The sequence below is a fragment of the Rosa rugosa genome, chromosome 6 (genome assembly GCF_958449725.1).
Source record: "Rosa rugosa chromosome 6, drRosRugo1.1, whole genome shotgun sequence".
NCBI classification, from domain to species: domain Eukaryota; kingdom Viridiplantae; phylum Streptophyta; class Magnoliopsida; order Rosales; family Rosaceae; genus Rosa; species Rosa rugosa.
The window spans coordinates 36,422,604-36,443,048 of record NC_084825.1 but is presented as its reverse complement, the minus strand read 5'-3'; the positions used below and the strand labels follow the sequence as shown (position 1 = coordinate 36,443,048).

Sequence of the window (20,445 nt, the reverse complement as noted above, 5' to 3'; positions counted from 1 at the left end):
AGCAGCTTTAAAGGTTTTTGGTTCTGTAGCATCATGAATATCCAGTACAGAAGTAAAGTCATTGAAGTATGTAGACTCATCAAACATTGTTTGTTGAGCAATGCAGGAATAAGCACAAAAATCTTAAAATGTCATCTTCTTGACAACTTCATTTTTGGCTCTTGTAAGCATGGAATGCCGATTATGTGCTTGATCTTCAACAAAATGAAGTTCATGAGACAACTGCAACTGTGTATAAGTGTGATCTTTATTTATCACATTCTGTTCTCCCCCATAAACCACAATAGGAGAGACTCCAATGTGGGTGATAAGAGAGTTACTGCTTCTTTGGAGTTGAATGATGATGTGGAACCGTAGAACAGGAACTTCAGAGCTCCTATAGCTCACACAGATGTAGAAGCAAGCCATGAGCCAATTCATTATCGAATCACAGATCTAGGGTTTCACCTTGACGAAGCTTGAAGAGACTTGAATGCGGAAGCAAGGAGAAGAATCAAACACAACTTCATTAAGGAATAGAGCACAGAATCAAGAGTCGTAGCTCTGATACTATGATAACATGACTGTTATAGATGCTTGAGCATAGTGAAAACGAAGAAGAAGAAGCAGAGCTAGAGAGAATTTCATAAAAGTATCAAAGGGTTTTTCTAATCAATGCAACATAATTGAAATTCTTACAAGCCAACAGTATTTATAATCACCGCTAGAATACCCTAACAAACTTATTACAGCCTGTAAATCTAGCTAGGCATTCAACAAACTATGCCACATCATCACCATTCTGATAGCATCATCAATAGCCAACTTTGACCGTGAGTCAATGTAGTGAATCATCAACATACTTCACTCTATTTCAATTCCGCGATCTTATCTCTATCGCAATGTGCTTCGTTTAGTCCCTGACAAAATTTCTGGAAAATGCTTTTAATTTTAACCGATTCAGGAAGTGTTCGTTAGAATTCTAGCTTCGTTGATTTGTATTTGCAATTTTTTCTTCTTGAATTTAACTGAAAGTTGCTCTAGGCTCGATCTCAGCTCTACGAGCTAGACGGTCTGTTTAGATCACGAGAAAATGGAGGAAAATTATTCAAAAAATAAAGTTTTGGATCTTAAGCTTTTATTTCTAGGTCTTCTTACTCATTTGTATTCATTCTCAACTCGATTTCAGTTTTTTCTTCCTCCGGTTCAATTTTCTTGAAATTTTTGTTGGAACTTGTGGGACTCTAGTCCCACATGGAAGAAACTTTGAAGGATCATACCCTTTTTAAGGACACACCCATGTAAAGAACTAAATGGGCAACAAGCCAAAATGTGGGCTTCGGTGGGCTTTCCTATTGGGCTTCCCATAGGAATATAAATATATATATATGTTACTGTTCGTATATACTGATTGGTTCTAACAATCTAAGACAGAAATTCGCCCCTACTTGTGCTGTAGTTTCAGACGTCTATCTAGATATATATATATATATATATTTATAAGTCAAAGATGGGCCTTGGGCCTTGGGGCTCTTGGGCTCGGTTTGACTAAAATAAGATTTTATTTTTTGCGTAATTTACTGTTCAATTTCCAGATAAAATCGAACAGTTGCAACGGATGGAATCAAACAACGTCAAACAACTGCCGACGTAACTCCTCGATTTGGGTTCTTTATAAGGACGACCTTCGGTCGTCATTGATCAATCAATCGATCAATCTTCTTCCTCCCCCCAAAGTTATTCTGAGAAAACATAAAGTAGAATTCGTCAGGGTCAAGTTCTTGTGCAAGAACTTGTACCAGATAGTTGTATCCTCTAGATAGACGTCTGAAACTACAGCACAAGTAGGGGCGATGGACGAAGCCATTGAGATTGTTCGGGGCATGGATGCTAGTGGTTGTATGCCTACATCTTTTATTTACAGTGTTCTGGTGCATACATATGGGGTGGAAAATAGGATTGAAGATGTTGTTGAAGCATTCTTGGAGATGGAAAGGAATGGAATCAAAGCTGATGTAGCCGTCTATAATGCCTTGATTGGTGCTTTTTGTAAAGTTAACAAGTTCAAGAACGTGTGGAGGGTCTTAAATGATATGACTTTCAAAGGTGTTACAGCCAATTCGAGGACCTGCAATATCATCGTAAACAGCTTGATTGACCGTGGAGAAACTGATGAGGCATTTAGTGTCTTTCGTAAAATGATCAAAGTATGTGATCCAGATGTAGATACATATACAATGATGATAAAAATGTTTTGCGAGAGAAATGAATTAGAGATGGCTCTTAAAGTGTGGAAGTACATGAAGTTGAAACAGTTTGTTCCCAGTATGCATACATACTCAGTCCTTATTAATGGATTGTGTGAAAACGGTAATGCTTCAAAGGCTTGTGTCTTACTGGAAGAGAGGATAGAGAAGGGGATTCGGCCATCAGGTGTGACATTAGGGAGATTAAGACAGTTGCTTATAAAAGAAGGAAGAGAAGGTGTACTGAAATTTCTTCAAGAAAAAATCAATCTCCTCGTCAAAGAGCCTTTATCTGATTGAGGAGTCAGACTAGCAACTGAGAAAGTTTGGTTTCTTAATGCATTACTTACAAGTTCTGGAGTATATTGTTGTTGATGTGCTTGCTCATGAGAGAAAGACTCAGCTTTTGCAGGTCAGATTCTTTCCCATTTTATGTTTATGTCAAATACTGGTCAGCTTGCATTTTTGTGAATGTTTGCTGTTTGGTGAGAAACTAGATAGTTCTAGGGTTTTGTATCATTGGATGGTGCTGAGATGATAGAATATCGTCCTTATTGACAACACAAAATTTTAATGGCAAACGTCTCCCAGGATACAACGACCTTCTTCTTGTGGTAGTAGCACTTCAAACCTCAAGAACAGCGAACTTAGATTGTGTATGAACTCTCTCTTGAAAAGACTCAATTGGTTTTCAAGACATTAGGAAATACTCATATGTAGAAGGAGAGGAGGAAAGATGAATTCAAGAAGTAATTTTCAGAATATGGTGTAGCAAGTGTTTTATAGATGTAAGGTGACTTTTGGAGGAGAGATGACTTTTCACCAAAAGTTATCTTTTGTGATCAGCCATGACTTCTCATTGCATAGTCATTTACATTTATTCAACTTCACACACTTTCACTATATTATTCATCCACAAATTATGGAAAATAAATAATTTAATATTAAATTTTCCAACAATCCCCCACATGGATGAAATAATTAGTTAGAAAGGAAAATTTCAAAAGACGACGCGCGCGGACATATGAGAGAGTTCGGTTGAAATGATATCGCATCGGGATAGGTAGCTTTTGGCTTCGAACCTTCCGTAGTGAAATACCATCGGATTTACTAGCTAATTAGTGAACGTGATGTCTTGAACTATTCAGCCATTTATGTAAACCAAGACAATGGTATTCACACAATATCTTTTCATACACATCTAGTTCTACGGTTGTGTCCTTCCGGCCATGGACAACACCCGGTATTCATGAGTGCTCTAGAGAATCCAGCCTTCAAAATTCTCATAGAAACGGCCTCATTTCACACTCATATAGGTGGCTTCCTATGAAGAGTATCCTTCTATACCCCACTTGAAAATTCAAGCTATAGGAACCATTAAAAGCAAAGCTTATCCTAACTCATTTATGCATTGTTTCATCATCATAGGATATGGGAATGAGATTTATCTCCTCAATGCTTACTTCAAAGTCATCCACCATTTAGTTGTCCCTTTGAACCTAGATCTTGGGATCTCCAATCAACTAGGTTGGGTATCCATGATGGCGACTTTATGTTTTAGGCTTATATCTCATTCCTTTCGATGATCAACTTACTCTCTAGTCAAACTTCGATTCAAATAATTGGGCCCACTTGTTTGACTATAACTCTATTGCAAATCAAATTCAATATATGAATTAATTTCATTGGAGAGTAGTTGTTACCAAGTCAAGTCTTCAATTCACCAATTGGTTGAGACTTACTACTTGAGTTGGCTAAGATTCATTTAGCTTAATTTAGCCACACCCCCACATTTCTAAGCAATTTATAGGAAAGTCTTTCATTTTTCCAAACCTTACGGGGTATCTCATTATAAAAGATGATTCGAATAAATGGTGCGAAGAAACATTTCATAAGTTTAGGGTGCTTATAAAATTTTCAGTAGATGGTTATAATCCTCATCACCAAATTCATCATCATTTTGTTTGTTCAAATATACATTTGTTTGTAGAGATAGATGGGTGACCAACCCCCACAATTCTCTCATTGAAGAGCGGAAACTTATTTCAATGGAGTGACCTTCTTGCACATCCATTTGAACCCTCAAAACATAGCACTGTGCCACTGTACATGTATCCAAAAAGGATTTTGGTTCATGGAAACAACAAACGTTGAAACGATGGACATCCATGTAAAATAATTACTATGATCTCAAAGGTTCTTATCTCCCTCTTATCATGATAATTGTATTAACTATCAATCAGCCTTCATTTAAATTGTAACCAATTAAATCAACCACAAGATATAAGCTTGCAGAAACATCTGTAGTGGACATATATCTTCCGTTAAAAAAAAATGATCTGATAATATTCTATTGCAGCAAATTAATCATGAGCTTGCAAAATATACTGATTGGTTCTAACAATCTAAGACAGAAATTCAATGGATCAATCGGTATCTACCATGAAGAATCATGTGGAGAAACCTGAGAAATTCAAGGGTTCGGATTTCAAACGTTGGCAACAGAAGATGTTGTTCTATTTGACAACACTTCATGTGGCAGATGTTCTCACAACCGAGGCTCCAAAGGCTCTTCCCGAAGGAGATGGAGAGAATGCTCCAACTGATGCTCAAAAGGCCGAAAATCAGAAGGCTATTGTTGCATGGGCAAGCAATGAGTTTTTGTGCAGGAACTACATCCTCAATGCCTTAGACGATTCCTTGTATGATATTTACTCATCATTCAAAACAGCAAGGGAATTGTGGGAGTCGTTGGACAACAAATACAAGACTGAAGTTGCTTGTTCAAAGAAGTTTGTCATTGGCAAGTTTCTGAATTACAAGATGATCGATGCCAAATCTGTTGTCAAGCAAGTGGAGGAACTCCAAGTCATTGTTCATGAGTTAGATGAAGAAGGTATGGGACTGAACTCGAATTTTCTTGTTGGTTCTGTTATTGAAAAGTTATCTCCTTCATGGAAAGATTTCAAAGTTTATCTGAAACATCTAACTGAGGACATGAATTTTGAGCAATTGGTTCTGAAACTTCGTGTTGAAGAGGATCACCGGAAGAATGAAAGGGCTGATGCTACTTCTATGGAGCCAAACGCAAACATGATTGGAGGAAGTCCATCAAAGGCCAAGTTTCAGAAAAACAAAGGCAAGAATGCTGCTGCCAAACCAACTCTTGCTGCTGCAAAGAAGTCACTCGCCCCACAAAAGACCAAAGCTTTTAAACAGCCACAAACCGGTGGATGTTGGGTGTGTGGCAAACCAGGGCATAGAGCAAAAGAATGTCACTTCAAGAAAGATCAAGGAGGTGGTGGTTCTGGAAATTCCAACAACCAAGCAAACATTGCTGGAACTGAAAATCAATTTATTGGAGTCGTTTCTGCAGCAAATCTGGTAACTAATACAACTGATTGGTGGATTGATACTGGTGCTTCAATGCACGTATGCTCTGCAAGGGAGATATTCACTTCATACCAGCCAATCAAGGAAGGAGAACCTTTGTTCATGGGGAATGCCACAACTGCCAAAGTTGAAGGAAAAGGGAAGGTGATTCTGAAATTCACTTCTGGAAAAGAACTTGTACTTACTAATGTACTTCATGTACCTGAAATATGTAAGAACCTAGTGTTTGGTTCTGTTCTAAGTAACAAGGGATTCAAACTAGTGTTCGAATCTGACAAATTTGTACTCACCAAGGGTGGGGTGTATGTAGGAAAGGGTTACCTTAGTGAAGGGCTCTTTAAACTAAATGTTGTACCTACTATGGCTGCAGCTATTAATAATAATAATGCAGGCACTAGCGCTGCTTCTATGTACATGGTTGAGTCCTCTTCCTTATGGCATTCTAGATTAGGCCATGTTAATTTTCGTTCTTTACAAAGAATGGTAAATTTAGGCATGCTGCCAAAGTGTTCAATGAATAAAATGACTAAGTGTGAAATCTGCATTGAATCAAAATATGCAGGTCACTCACACAAATCTGTAGAGAAATCCAATGAAGTACTTGGTTTAATCCATAGTGATTTGTGTGATTTTAAATTAACTCCAACTCGTGGGGGAAAGAACTATTATATATCATTCATAGATGATTGCAGTAAATATTGTTATGTATATTTGATACATAGCAAAGATGAGGCTTTAAATATGTTCAAAACATATAAAGCTGAAGTTGAGAATCAACTTGGGAAAAGAATAAAAATTCTAAGGTCTGATAGAGGTGGAGAATATGAATCCAAAGACTTTGCAGAATTTTGTTCCTCTCATGGCGTTGTGCATCAAACTACAGCTCCATATACTCCACAACAAAATGGAGTTGCCGAACGAAAGAATAGAACTTTGAAGAATATGATAAATTCAATGTTAATTAGTTCGGGAGCACCACATAATCTGTGGGGAGAGGCTTTGCTTACTGCAAATATGATATTAAATAAAATTCCTCATAAATTAAGTGATCAATCTCCTTATGAACTATGGAAAGGAAGATTGCCTACATATAAAACTATGAAAGTGTGGGGTTGTCTTGCTAAAGTTCAAGTTCCCTTTCCAAAGAGAACTAAACTTGGACCAAAAACAATAGATTGCATATATATTGGCCCTGCCAATAATAGTGCTGCATATAGATTTTTGGTTTACAAATCCGATATTTCTGATATAAGCATAAACACAATCATAGAGTCTGCTGAAGCAGAATTCTTTGAGGACAATTTTCCTTACAAGGATAGGACAAATCCAAGGAAAAGAACGTATGAAGATACATTGCCTCAAAATGAATTAAACAAAAGTGCAGAAATTGGTGAAAATAATACTTCTACTGTTCAAGAAGAAATTCTAGAACCAAGGAGAAGTAAACGTGGAAAGATTGCTAAAGAGTTTGGACCCGAATTTATGACCTTTAATCTTGAAGGAGAACCTCAAACATATAAGGCTGCCATGGAATCATCGGAAGCACCTTATTGGAAAGAGGCTATTCAAAATGAAGTGGAATCCATTATACAAAATAACACTTGGACATTGGTTGATTTGCCTCCTGGAAATAAACCAATTGGCCATAAATGGATTTTTAAAAGAAAGATGAGACCTGATGGTACCATAGAAAAATATAAAGCTCGTATAGTAGCTAAAGGGTATCGTCAAAAAGAAGGTGTAGATTTTTTCGACACTTATTCGCCGGTGACAAGAATTACGTCAATACGAACTTTAATTGCTATAGCGGCTGTACACAATTTGGAAATACACACCAAATGGATGTGAAAACCGCATTTTTAAATGGCGAACTAGATGAAGAAATCTACATGGAACAACCTGAAGGGTTTGTTATTAAAGGTCAAGAAAATAAAGTTTGTAAATTGGTTAAGTCACTTTATGGACTTAAACAAGCTCCCAAGCAATGGCATGAGAAATTTGATAATACACTATTATCAAATGGATTCAAAATTAATGAATGTGACAAATGTGTCTATGTCAAAGAATGTAGAAACGCATTTGTCATTGTATGCTTAGAAAATTTGGACACTATGATGATAGACCGGTGGTTACTCCATTTGATCCTTCTAGTCATCTTAAGAAAAATCAAGGTGATAGTGTGTCTCAATTGGAGTATACACAAGTTCTTGGAAGCTTAATGTACATAATGAATTGTACAAGACCAGATTTGGCATATAGTTTAAGTCGACTTAGTAGATACTCAAGCAATCCGGGAAAAGAACATTGGATTGCTTTAGTGAGAGTATTACGATACCTAAAGCATACATTAGACTATGGGTTGCACTATACCAAATATCCTCCCGTAATAGAAGGGTATTGTGATGCAAATTGGATTTCCAATAATTCGGAAAGTAAGTCCACAAGTGGATACGTATTTACACTTGGAGGTGCAGCCGTATCTTGGAAATCATCAAAACAAACTGTGAATACACGCTCAACTATGGAAGCAGAATTTGTAGCCTTAGACAAAGCCGCCGAAGAAGCGGAATGGCTCAAAAATTTCCTAGAAGGTATTCCATTGTGGCCAAAGCCTGTTACGGCCATTTGCATACATTGTGATAGCATGGCTGCTCTTACAAGAGCAAAGAACCAAATCTACAATGGCAAATCGAGGCATATAAGGCGACGTCACAAAACAATTAGAGACTTGCTCAAAAATGGAATTATTTCCATTGACTATGTAAAATCAAAGGAGAATATAGCGGATCCTTTGACTAAAGGCCTTAATAGAGAGCAAGTCCTATTTACATCGAGGGGAATGAGCTTAAAGCCAATATAATGAGTCAATACTTGGCGGAAACCTAACCTAGCAACATTGGAGATCCCATGGTCTAGGTTCAATAGGTAAACTAGTTGGGGAAGACTCAAGATGCATAACACACACATATATGCTCATTCCTAAGATGAAACATAGTGTGTTTTCCGTTGACGATTGAGGGATGAATATTAACATACATTCTTAATAATGCTAATAGCTTTTAAGTGAGATAGTACGGACTATTTCTTAATTGGCATTACCTATATGAGACTGATGTGGGGTCGCATCTATGAGAACCGACATGGCTAAGTTCTCTAACACTCTCATGAAGTAAGGAGTTGTTCAAGACCAAAATGAACACAACCGTAAGAATTTGAACTATGTCTCGATATGATATGTGTGATACTTGTTGTCTCGGTTTACTACAAAACGTGAATAGTTCAAGACTTGAGTTCACTACTTCACAAAGTAAATCCGATAAGTATTCACTACGAAAGGTTCAAGTCCAAAAGACACCTTTTCCGATGCATATCCTATCAACATTCTCCGAAATAACGATGAGTTCCTAATTCGAACTCTTATTTTCTATTCAAATGTGGGGTATTATTAGGGTTTGAATAGAAAATGTGGGGTATTGTTGGAACTTGTGGGACTCTAGTCCCACATGGAAGAAACTTTGAAGGATCATACCCTTTTTAAGGACACACCCATGTAAAGAACTAAATGGGCAACAAGCCAAAATGTGGGCTTCGGTGGGCTTTCCTATTGGGCTTCCCATAGGAATATAAATATATATATATATATATATATGTTACTGTTCGTATATACTGATTGGTTCTAACAATTTTTAGTGTGCTTAGTCTATCTGTTTGGTTCTCCAGAAAAAATGTTGAGAAAATCAAGTTTTGGAACTTAGGTTTTTATCATCAAGGATTTCTCACTGATTTGAGTCTACTATGAGTTCGATTTTGATTTTTGCTTCCATAATATGTAATTTTTGATCTCCGAGAAAATGTGAGTCTGCTTACTTGACTACATGGATCTCAATCTCTTCCAGTTCCCATTGAATGCTCAGTTGCGATATTAATAAGAGCAAATTTCAATCAATCTTGTCCAATTCTTAACTTTTTTGTTAAGTATTGTGTAATATAATTTCATCATGGGTACCGCTATATTTACCAATTCTCGTACCTTACGATATAATTTTGCATTCCATGTTTGTAAATCATCATCCTACAAAAGAGCCCGATAGAACCACGTTTTTGATTTACAAAATAATTGATGGAAAAACTAATAAATGGACGAGAGTTTCTATTGGGACCTCCAAATCTGCTCACTTGACCTCACTCTATTATGAATTATTAAATGACATATATAACCTACTATAAAATGACTATTAAGGACAATAATTATACCAAAAAAATATTATATTTATTTTATGTAGACTTTCCAATTCAATAATATTAGATTGTATTCCTTATCTATTTTCATTTTCCAATTTCACTACATACTCATTAAAGCATTTATATATATATATATATATATATATATATATATATATTTAATAAGAATTAAAAATATGATTAAGATCATGTGACATAAAAATGTATGATATATATGTTGAATGCATATTGGTGAGGGAAAACAAAATAAATCCTCTTATGATTTATGACCTAAATCTAAGTCAATCCCTTATATTTGGAAAAAAAAAAAAAAACTAAATATTTAAATAATTAATCATGTGGTACAAAAAATACAGAAAAAAATAAACATTAAAAAACGAATGATTTTTTTTTTTTGAGAATAAAAACAAATGATTTTTTTTTTTTGCACAGTTAAAATAGAATTTTTTTTTTTTAAAACATAATAGTTCATGGTATTTTCTTATTGATTAGACATTAATTTTTGAAACTCAAGTTTGATTAAAAAATGTATATTTAGTTAAAATTTGTAGAGTGATTAAATTATTGAAATGACTAAATTTTTTATTTTAAAGATAATAATTTGTTTGCAAATTAATTATATGAGTGAGGTTATTTGAGGAAGTTTTGTGAGGTTTAGTGAGTAAATTTAGTATTTGAAAATTTGATAAGAGGTGTAAAAAGCATAGAGGTCAAGTGAGTAAATTTGGAGGTTCCAATAGAAAAACTCTAAATGGACGGCTGAGATTAAAGATCTAGGTTGTTTTGGATTCTAGTGAGAGAGAGAGAGAGAAAGAGAGAGAGAAAGAGAGAGAGAGAAGCAGAAAGCTAGAAAAAGGAAGACGAAGACTTTTCTCTCATTAAGAATTGTGCCAGAATGAATTACACTACAAAATGGTTAGCACACTTGCTTTTTATAACACTAGTACTAACAGATTTTTCTTGAGCTACGGTTACGCTAACCAACTTCTGTAATGAGAGTTTCTTGGTCACCAATCATAGTTGGACACTTGTTAAGTGTGGAAGCAGCTGAGTATGTTGACTCTGATACTTGACTTTGACCAGTTTCCTTATGTAACCTACATGGACAAGATTGATTAAATTGTAGAGCACAAGGTTACATGTAATGAAATTAGAAGTGCAGGGGCACAACTGATTTAATGTGTAAAAGTCATGGAGATAAAATGAAATTAACTCTATCAATAATGTTGAAAACTGAAAAGATTAAGATGTGACTTGATCCAAATGTTTTGTGTACACTACGCATTTTGATTCAGGTCCTAAAGTTCGATTTCACTTTTCTGATATGAAAAGAAAATAGTACATGTCAGTTTCTTCAATATATACTCGCAGAAACTAAACAAATGGGGAAGGAGTTATGTGTGCTTCAAATTAATTCTAGTTCTATGTTAATTGCTCTAGTTAATATACATTACATCTGTCTGTGGGAGATCAAATCCTCCTCATTTGTGAATAGATAGTAAATATGTGAAATGAGTAAAAGTCGATTTTCAACTTCCTTCCTATGTGACGTGGGGTGGCAAATATTTGCAGGAGATCAAATTCTGTTTCACATGGACCACGAGGTTCGCAGCTTCAGCTTCGATCTCAAGTTTATATTATTTTCAGTTTTTCACATGGTCCACGCTCCACACTAAGTTTATATTATCTTCTCTGCATAGCTCCGACGGCACATAGATTATCGCAAACTTAGTTTGACTTGATAGTGCCACTTATTATATAAAAAAAGACCTGCACGTTGATGCTTGAACTAAGTATAGTATATAATTGTATATAAACTCAATGATACGCCTCTCAGATTCACTGGATCCCTGTAAACCATTCAAACAAACTCCATCACCAAAGATCCTCAGCTCTCAAAACCATGGTGATGGAGCAATATTATTTCCATCCCATCACCCTCCTCTTGGCCTCTGTTTCCTTTCTCGCAATATCTCTCCTGGTGCTCTTCTACAGGCACAGATCCCAGTTCACCGGCAACGAGCTCCCCCCAGGAAGAGTCGGTTACCCGGTGATCGGGGAGACCTACGAGTTCCTCTCTTCGGCCCGGAAAGGCCACCCCGAAAAATTTATCTCCGACCGGGTAAACAAGTACTCGTCTCAAATTTTCAAGACCTCCTTGATTGGGGAGAAAACTGCCTTCTTCTGCGGCAACACCTGCAACAAGTTCTTGTTCTCCAAGGAGAACAAGTTTGTGACTGTATGGTGGCCTAGTACTGTCGACAAGATCTTCCCTTCTTCGACTGAGACTTCGTCGTCCGTAGAAGAGGGCAGGAAGATGAGAAAGATGCTTCCTAACTTCTTGAAGCTCGACGCTCTGCAACGCTACTTTACCACCATGGACCAGTGTGCTCAATCACACTTCGCTGATTGCTGGGAAAACCAGAACGAAGTTAAAGTCTTTCCCCTCGTCAAGGAGTAAGTCCGTCTTAACCATTTTTTTAATATTTTTTTTATCAATAAGTCCATAAATACAACGTATAATACTATAGATGAATATGTTAGGACTACGAAAAATTATTACTTTATCCTCTATTATATTCTTGATAAATGCATAGTTTATTATTATATAACATAGTCTAGTTTGATTTATCTATCAAATATAATCAAGATCCAGATGACAATTATGCTATAACAAATGTTTCTTCAAATGAGAATATTTCAAGCATAACTTTGAATAACTACTTCCTACAAAATGAAAAATAATATACCAAATCTAGTACATGCATGCATTGCAATTCGGTTAAGACACAAGGAAAAATCAAAGGACTATAAAAGGATATTTTGATAATTAGTTAAATGAAAAAATATATAAATTGTTAAAAGTTCTTTAATTAATTATTATGTATTTTGAATTTTTATATACTATTTCTTTTGTGCATTTCAACAATTATTAATATTTTTTACGATATTTCTTTCATTTACTTCATCAATTATTACTTTATATATTCACTGGGTCCTTAAGGATGTCTAGAAATATTATTATCTTATGTATTTAGCGAAGTTTTTAGTAATATGCATTCACCGGTCCTGAGTCGGAACTGGAGAAATTTATTATTTAATCGAAGTTATTAATTTATCGAACATTCATTTATCGAGATTTTATTGTACATATAATTATATTTTTTTTGAGTAAAAGAGAGCTAATTTATTAATCCTTGGCAATATGATTACAATCAAAGCTTAGAACATCTCTAAGCATAAAAGGGACCGCATCAGTCCAGTCTACACTATGGCAGGATTCACAGGCTTCACTTGCAAGCCTGTGTGCTGCAGCATTTGCAGAACGAGGTGTGTGTGAGATGGGTACACCTTGTCTATCTTGGAGCCACTCTCTGATGTCATTGATCAGATTGCCATGCTCCAAATTTTGATACTCTTCCATGTGGATCTCAAAGACAGCCATAAGGCAATCAGTTTCAACTTGGCAGTCTGATATCTGCCACGTTTGCAGCAAGTCCAAACCAACTTTAAGTGCTAACAACTCAACTTGTTTCGCTAATGTGACAGACTGAACGTGATGAGCAAAGGCTGCCATGCAATGCCCTTGGTCATCCCGGAGAACACCACCAATCCCCCCTTCAGTTCGACCTTGCAGGAATGCTCCATCCACATTAAGCTTCCAGCTGCCTAACTTAGGAGGAGACCACCTTACATTTTTCTGCTTTATGGGCTGCGTTGACTACTGGCAATGAGCTTCCTGGTATTCATGATACCATGTCATTGTACTACAGACTAAGTCCTGCGCAGTTTGCACATGATTTAACCATAAAGTCGCATTTCTGTTCCTCTAAACTCCCCAAATAACCATAAGAAGCTTCTGAAAATCTTCAGTTTTGAGATGGATAGCTTGTTCGAGCATCCATTCCTTAAAATCAATGATAGGAGAGACTAGAGGTTTAAGCTTAAAAGGCTCACCCTCTAAAATCTTTGCAGCGACTGGACATGCACAAAAGACATGAGCAACATCTTCAAACCGGTGCGAGCAGAATACACATTTCAACTCACCTTGATAACCCTTTGTAACTAGTTTCGCTCGAGTTGGTAATAAGTTCTGACAAGCTCTCCATGCACAGTTAAGAACCTTTCCCGGTACCTTAGATTTCCAATGTTTGTGCCACAGTACCTTATAAGAGTCACCATTTGAAGTAGAGGCCAAAGCACTGCCCATAACTAAGCTGTGTGCAATCTAGTACACCGTCTTGACCGAATAGCAGCCTCTTCTCTCAAGTTTCCATACAATCCTATCGCGGAGCACCCTACGACTCAAAGGAAGACTTAAAATCTTTGCAGCAATATGGTGTGGGAACAGAGTGTAGACAGAAGGTTCTATCCAAGTTCTAGTGGTAGCATCAATGAGGTCAGAGACTTTTCTAAACTCACAATTAGCAGGTTTGTGTATCATGTACGCGGGACAATCAAGGATCCATTTGTCTTCCCAAAGATCAATCTGTGTGCCATCACCAACTTGCTGATGCACCCCTGCAGCAAGAACCGGCCTGCCTTGCAAGATACTACGCCAAGAGAACAACGGATGATCACTTACTTCTGCATCCCAAAAAGAGCAATGAGGGTGATACCGAGCTTTAAATAATTGAGCAATAAGAGAATTGGGATACTTGATCAATCTCCAGCCTTGCTTTGCAAGCATCGCAAGATTATAAGCGTACAAATTCTTGAAGCCCAAACCTCCCCCATGCTTCGTGAGGCACAATCTTTCCCAGCTTCGTCAATGGATCTTCTTCTTGTTTTCCTCATCACCCCAAAAGAAACCTGCACACAGCTGGTGGATGTCATCACACAGTGTTTTGGGAAGCAAGTAACAATTCATGGCATACAAAGAAATAGTTTGTACCACTGCTTTGATTAGAACCTCCTTGCCTGCCGAGCTTAGTAATTTGGACTTCCACCCAACTAGTTTTTTGGTAAGCTTCTCCTTTATATATGCAAAGATGGTTGTCTTGGACTTTTCAACTCTCATTGGCAAACCAAGGTACCTGTCGAGTTCCTCTACCTTGTTAACCTAGAGAATGTCTACAAGTTTTTGCTGCAGATTAGGGTGCACATTCCTGCTAAATACCACACTACTCTTCTGGTAGTCTATTTTTTGTCCAGATGCCAATTCATACAAGTTGAGGAGCTCTCTATACCAAAAATGAAGCTATCGTCTGCAAAGAAAAGATGATGTAATATGGGAGCTTCAGGACTCATTTTTAGCCCTTGAATGATCTGCCTGTCAACTGAGTGGGAAATCAGAGTGGAGAGACCTTCAGCACAAAGAATGAAGATGTATGGGGATAAGGGATCACCTTGCCTTATTCCTCTAGTAGGGTAGATGATTTAGGTAGGTTGACCATTTAGCAGAATAGAATATTGCACTGATGTAATACTTTGCATAATGATCTCCACCCACCTTGCGGCAAATCCAAGCTTAAGCAATATAGCTTGAACAAAACCCCATTCTAGTCTGTCATAGGCTTTAGAGATATCCAATTTCAAAGAGAAAAAGCCTGCTTCTTGTCTTCATAGGTTGTGCATGAAATGAGCGACCTTAGTAGCCACTAAAGTGTTATTAGAGATTAATCTGCCTGGCACATATGCGCTTGATTGCAAGGGAGAAATGATAGAAGGCAAAAGTCTCTTTAGGCGATTGGCTACCACTTTGGAAGCAATTTTGTAAATGACATTACATAAAGCAATAGGCCTGAAGTGACTAGCCTCTTCATGCTAACTTGTAGCATGCATGCATTACCAGCTAGGGGTTGTGACCACCCTCGTTGTATCACACTTAGACAATCTGCATGGCCATGCCACATCTCTTCAAAACAAAATCGTTTTGGATCACGCCAGACAATTCTTCGTTCAGCGCTAACTTCCACCAGCAAAGGGGTATGATCAGACTCAATTGGTGACAGAGTTACAACCCTAGAACAAGGAAATAAATCGCGCCATTTTGGGGAGGCAAAACTTCTATCTAATCTTTCTTTTGTGAACTTGGTGGACCAGATGTACCGACTACCCACATACCCCATATCATGCAGATCATAGTCCACCATTGTTTGTCGAAAAGACTGCATTGGTGCCCAAGCCCTAGGAACTCCACCAGATTCTCATTGTTGCTCATTATTTCATTGAAATCCCCCGCCATGATCCAAGGGAGAGAGCAAGGCTGAGCAGCGAGGGTTTTGATAAGGTTCCATGTGCGGTGACGCTGACTGCGATGTGCAAAACCATAGATTCCAGTAAATCTCCATATTTCTTGCGTCCCAAGTTGCCCGATCTCAGCGTCAATGTGATGAGGTCCATACGTTCTCAATCTAACTGGAGTATCTGCCTTCCACAGGAGAGCTACTCCTTGTGACTCATCCTCACAAGGATAACAAATACACCCCGCAAAACCCAGATTCACTCGAAGGGACTCAAGCAAACTCGGCTATGCAAGGGTTTCAGAGAGGAAAATCATACTAGGGTTTTTTGCCTGCACCATATTGACCAATGCTCTTTGAGTTTCATGGTTGACAATTCCAGAGAAGTATATTGAGTTGCAGCATGTTGCCGAGATCGAGGGCTGCACAGAGCAGCGTGCTGGCGGCTAGGGTTTGGCCTCACCGCTTAGAGTTTTACAGTTCTGAATGTATTAGAACAGATTGACCGTCAATTAATACATATTAATTTTGTATATATAATTAGCTTGCAATAAAGCCGCTTTTATTTACTAGCTTTGTAATCAGTTAAGTTGTGCTTTCCAAAGTCTCTTGATTTTCTTCACTTTTTCCAGTCTTGCTTGTCCTTGGCTTTCAATCTCAACCGTTAACTCATAATATTCAAAGGCTATAAATAATTCACGTTAGCATCTGATTATTAATCACCCAAAAGTAAACGGCAAAGGAAATGTGAGTCAGTTTTTGTTTCTTTCTTGAAAACAAAATTTGTTTCTTTCCAGGCTGAGGGAGACGTGCGAAGCGGCGGCCGTTAAAACCGATCGCGTCCAGCACCGGCCACGGCTTGGTGAGTCAGTCTAGTTTTTCGGCTTGTGAGGGAATGCTTCGTGCGGTAGCAGTAGTCCGGCAAGGCTGGTTGTTTTCAGGTTGATAGTGTCTGCGACGGTGGGGCGATCGTTTGATCGTGTTGGTGAATCCGGATCTGTTTGTTCTGGGATTCTGGGTTGATTTGTGTCGGACTGCAGCAGCTTGAACAGGCGGCTGGTGGTTCTGGTTGACCGACGAGGAGAAATATTGAAGAGTCGTTGTAGTGTGAATCGATCGGCGTTTCGTACCGGTGCCGCTTCTGATCGAGTTTTGATTGGAAGGGGAATGGATACAGGGGTGGCTGCCTGGGTCGGACGTCCCCCAGACTGGGCGGCAGTGACGGCGGCAGGCTGGCAGTCGGGGAGTGGTGCTCTGGCCAGTGCTTTCGTCTGGGGTTGGGCCTCTGGGTCTGGGTCTGGGCCTGGACGATGTGGGCTTCATCTCTTTTGGGCCCAGTTGAGTTGGTTTAATTCTCTTCAGAGTTGGGCCGGGTTGGAGGGTGCCTTGACACCCTCATTCATTACCTAGTACTTGGGCTAGCCCAACCCGAGAGATGGATCTCCTGGGCGATGTTGGGCCTTTATGGTCTCTAAAGTGCCAGTCATAACTTAGATCATGGTTCTCCGGAATTGGTAATTATCTTGAGTTGGATTGGAGAAAGTGGCTTATAGATGAGGAATTGGCTCCTATTTGTTTGCTGGGAAGTAGTTTTCTATTTCGTACCACAATTGCGTGATTGGCGGGATGGTTGGCTAGAAGATGATTTTGCCTCAGAAGACACGGAGTTGTTCTTTGTTTATGAGTCCGCTTTAAAAGTGGGCTCCATTTGACCTGTAATGAGTTGCAGTACTTAGATAGGAGTTTGGTTGTTACCCCGCCATTTTTCTGTCTTGTAAGGGTCTGTAGACTCTGGCTTTTTAGCTGGTCATCTATGAAATGAACCTTCTATTTCAAAAAAAATTAATCACCCAAAAGTGGGGCTAACGACGTTATCTTTCTTTCCATTATCTCACGCCTTATTCTCCAAAGCTTTTTCGATTACATCTAGAAAAGTTTCAATCTTGCAGAATTTTATTTTCAACAAGGTCAAATCGACGTGTTGAATTAAATGGCTACACATATGAAACCCATATCAAATCCAAAAGATCAGCCACTTGAGAAACGCTTGTGCGGTCCTTTAAAGTTTTAACCCAGATCCTTATTAAATCCTCTTTTGCAAGTTCTTTAATTCATGTTTGTCCCACGTACCGGTACATACACTCGATCTCCTTCATTGTTCCAATGAATATCTTTTCTTTTCTTTTTTGACAAGGAGTATCTTATAAATAGTGGCTTTTAAGTTCTTTTATTTGAGAATGTATAGATAGAGACGGTATTTATTTAAGTGAAGTAAATTTGTTTAGTGGATGCGCGACTGTTTGTTAGCCTTGATTTTGTATTACATGTAATCTACAGCTATACCTTCAAGCTTGCTGCGCGACTGTTTGTTAGCCTTGAGGATCAAAAGGACGTAGAAAAACTTAGCAAACCATTCCATCTAATGAATGCCGGAATCATGTCGATGCCCATCGACTTCCCCGGGAGGCCGGGACTCCGTTCAACAAAGCCATTAAGGCGGCCAACTTGATCCGGAAGGATATGTACAAGATCATCAAGCAGAGGAAGGTTGATTTAGCGGAGGGCAAGGCGTCGCCGACACAAGACATATTGTCACACATGCTCTCCACTTGCGATGAGCATGGAACATATCTGAAGGAGTCCGATATCGCCGATAAAATTCTTGGAATGTTGGTTGCCGGCTTTGACACACCGACCGTTGCATTGACATTCATTGTAAAGTATATGGGCGAGCTTCCACATATCTATGACGCTGTCTACAAAGGTACAACTTCTACGAATATTACTACTTTACTAGTACTAGTATGAGTAAAATTATATCTGTTTTCTGTCTTAGATAAATTAATGCATGCATCGCATCAATTTTTTTAATGTAGATTAATTAACTCGAATAAGTGATAGATCAATCAGCTTGGTTGAATAGAAAGCTTCTAAGAGATAGTAGTTATTTCATACAGGTCTCATACTCATACGATGCACGTGCATGTTTTTTTTGATCGGGTTAGTTGTTAGTAACTCACACACCCATGCAGTGGTATCCCAGCGCCAGGACACCTGCACCGACATTGCGGCGAAAGCCTGGCAAAACCAGACTAATCCACTGCACCGCAGACGCACGAACCCAAAGGGTCCCTCAAATCTGCTGGCCACGGGATGGAGCTGGGATTCGAACGCTAGACCTGGGGGTTCCAGACTAGGCCATTCGACCAACACACCACACCACGTGGTTTGCACGTGCATGTTATATTGATGAATGTAGAAATTTCTTTGTCACTCACGTCTTTAATTTTTTTATTTTTTAAAATATTTTTATTTTACTATAATAATCATTTTATATAATTTTATTATGAGTTTTTAATTTTTAAGTTAAAAGGAATTATGGGCATTTCAAAATTTGGTGAATCCCTTTGACACTAAAGGAATGCCTCTATTTATAGTTGTAGAGATATCTGATCTACCATATTATAGATTACGAAACTGGTCTTGCATAATCTATTGATGCGTTAACATTGGTATATATCTTATTTTTCTTTTCTTTTCTAATTCCGGTAATTAATAAATGTTTCCTTGGTGTTAATCTAACTTGAAAACACAGAGCAAATGGAGATCGCAAATTCAAAGGCCCCCGGGGAGTCGTTGAAGTGGGATGACCTTCAGAAGATGAAGTACTCATGGAATGTAGCACAAGAAGTGCTGAGATTGGCACCGCCTGTTCAAGGAGCCTTCAGGGAGGCATTGGCCGATTTTGCCATCAATGGTTTTAAAATTCCAAAAGGGTGGAAGTTGTACTGGAGCCCACTTTCGACACACAAGAATGCCGATGTCTTCCCGGAACCGGAGAAATTTGACCCGTCAAGATTTGAAGGAAAGGGACCTGCACCTTACATGTATGTTCCGTTCGGCGGAGGCCCGAGAATGTGTCCAGGAAATGAGTACTCCCGAGTGGTAATACTGGTGTTCATGCATAACTTGGTGAAGAGGTTCAAGTGGGAAAAGGTTTTTCCTAATGAGAAGACAACCATTGCTCCTTTCCCCATCCCCACCAAAGGGCTTCCCGTCCGCCTTTTTCATCACCACAGATCAGCTCAGCCATAAGTACATGATCTATATATATAATCATCATAAAAGGATAAACCCAAGAATCAGCTGCAAGATGGGCCTTAAATTTGTAATTTTTTTTTTTCTGATGATTATATTAAAGTTTAGGATGACAAGGAAAATTAAGGGTTGAACACATTTGATTAAAATTTGCAACTAGCCTCACATTTGATGAAATTAAAGGTGCATGAGCTGAAATGATTTAAGACTATAAGCAAATAGGTAAACTAAAATTATACCAAAAAGGGTAATTACATAGGCCAAACTTCTTCCTCACACCAAGAGCATATTAGGGTATATTA

The 20,445-nt window shown here is 38.2% G+C and overlaps 1 protein-coding gene and 1 pseudogene across 1 annotated transcript; both read left to right on the top strand.

Annotated features, from left to right (window-relative positions):
• The first annotated feature begins 1,832 nt into the window (after nucleotides 1–1,832).
• Nucleotides 1,833–2,763, top strand: LOC133713814 (pentatricopeptide repeat-containing protein At1g77360, mitochondrial-like). Its single transcript, XM_062139840.1, has one exon. The coding sequence runs from the start codon at nucleotides 1,833–1,835 to the stop codon at nucleotides 2,523–2,525; it is 693 nt and encodes a 230-aa protein (XP_061995824.1). The 3' UTR covers nucleotides 2,526–2,763.
• Nucleotides 2,764–11,706: 8,943 nt separating this feature from the next.
• On the top strand, nucleotides 11,707–20,297 carry LOC133713762 (beta-amyrin 28-monooxygenase-like; annotated as a pseudogene).
• Nucleotides 20,298–20,445: the final 148 nt, after the last annotated feature.

Bases quoted from the DNA above. Each gene is read 5' to 3' on its own strand.
- LOC133713814 (XM_062139840.1), top strand. From the start codon at position 1,833: ATGGACGAAGCCATTGAGATTGTTCGGGGCATGGATGCTAGTGGTTGT.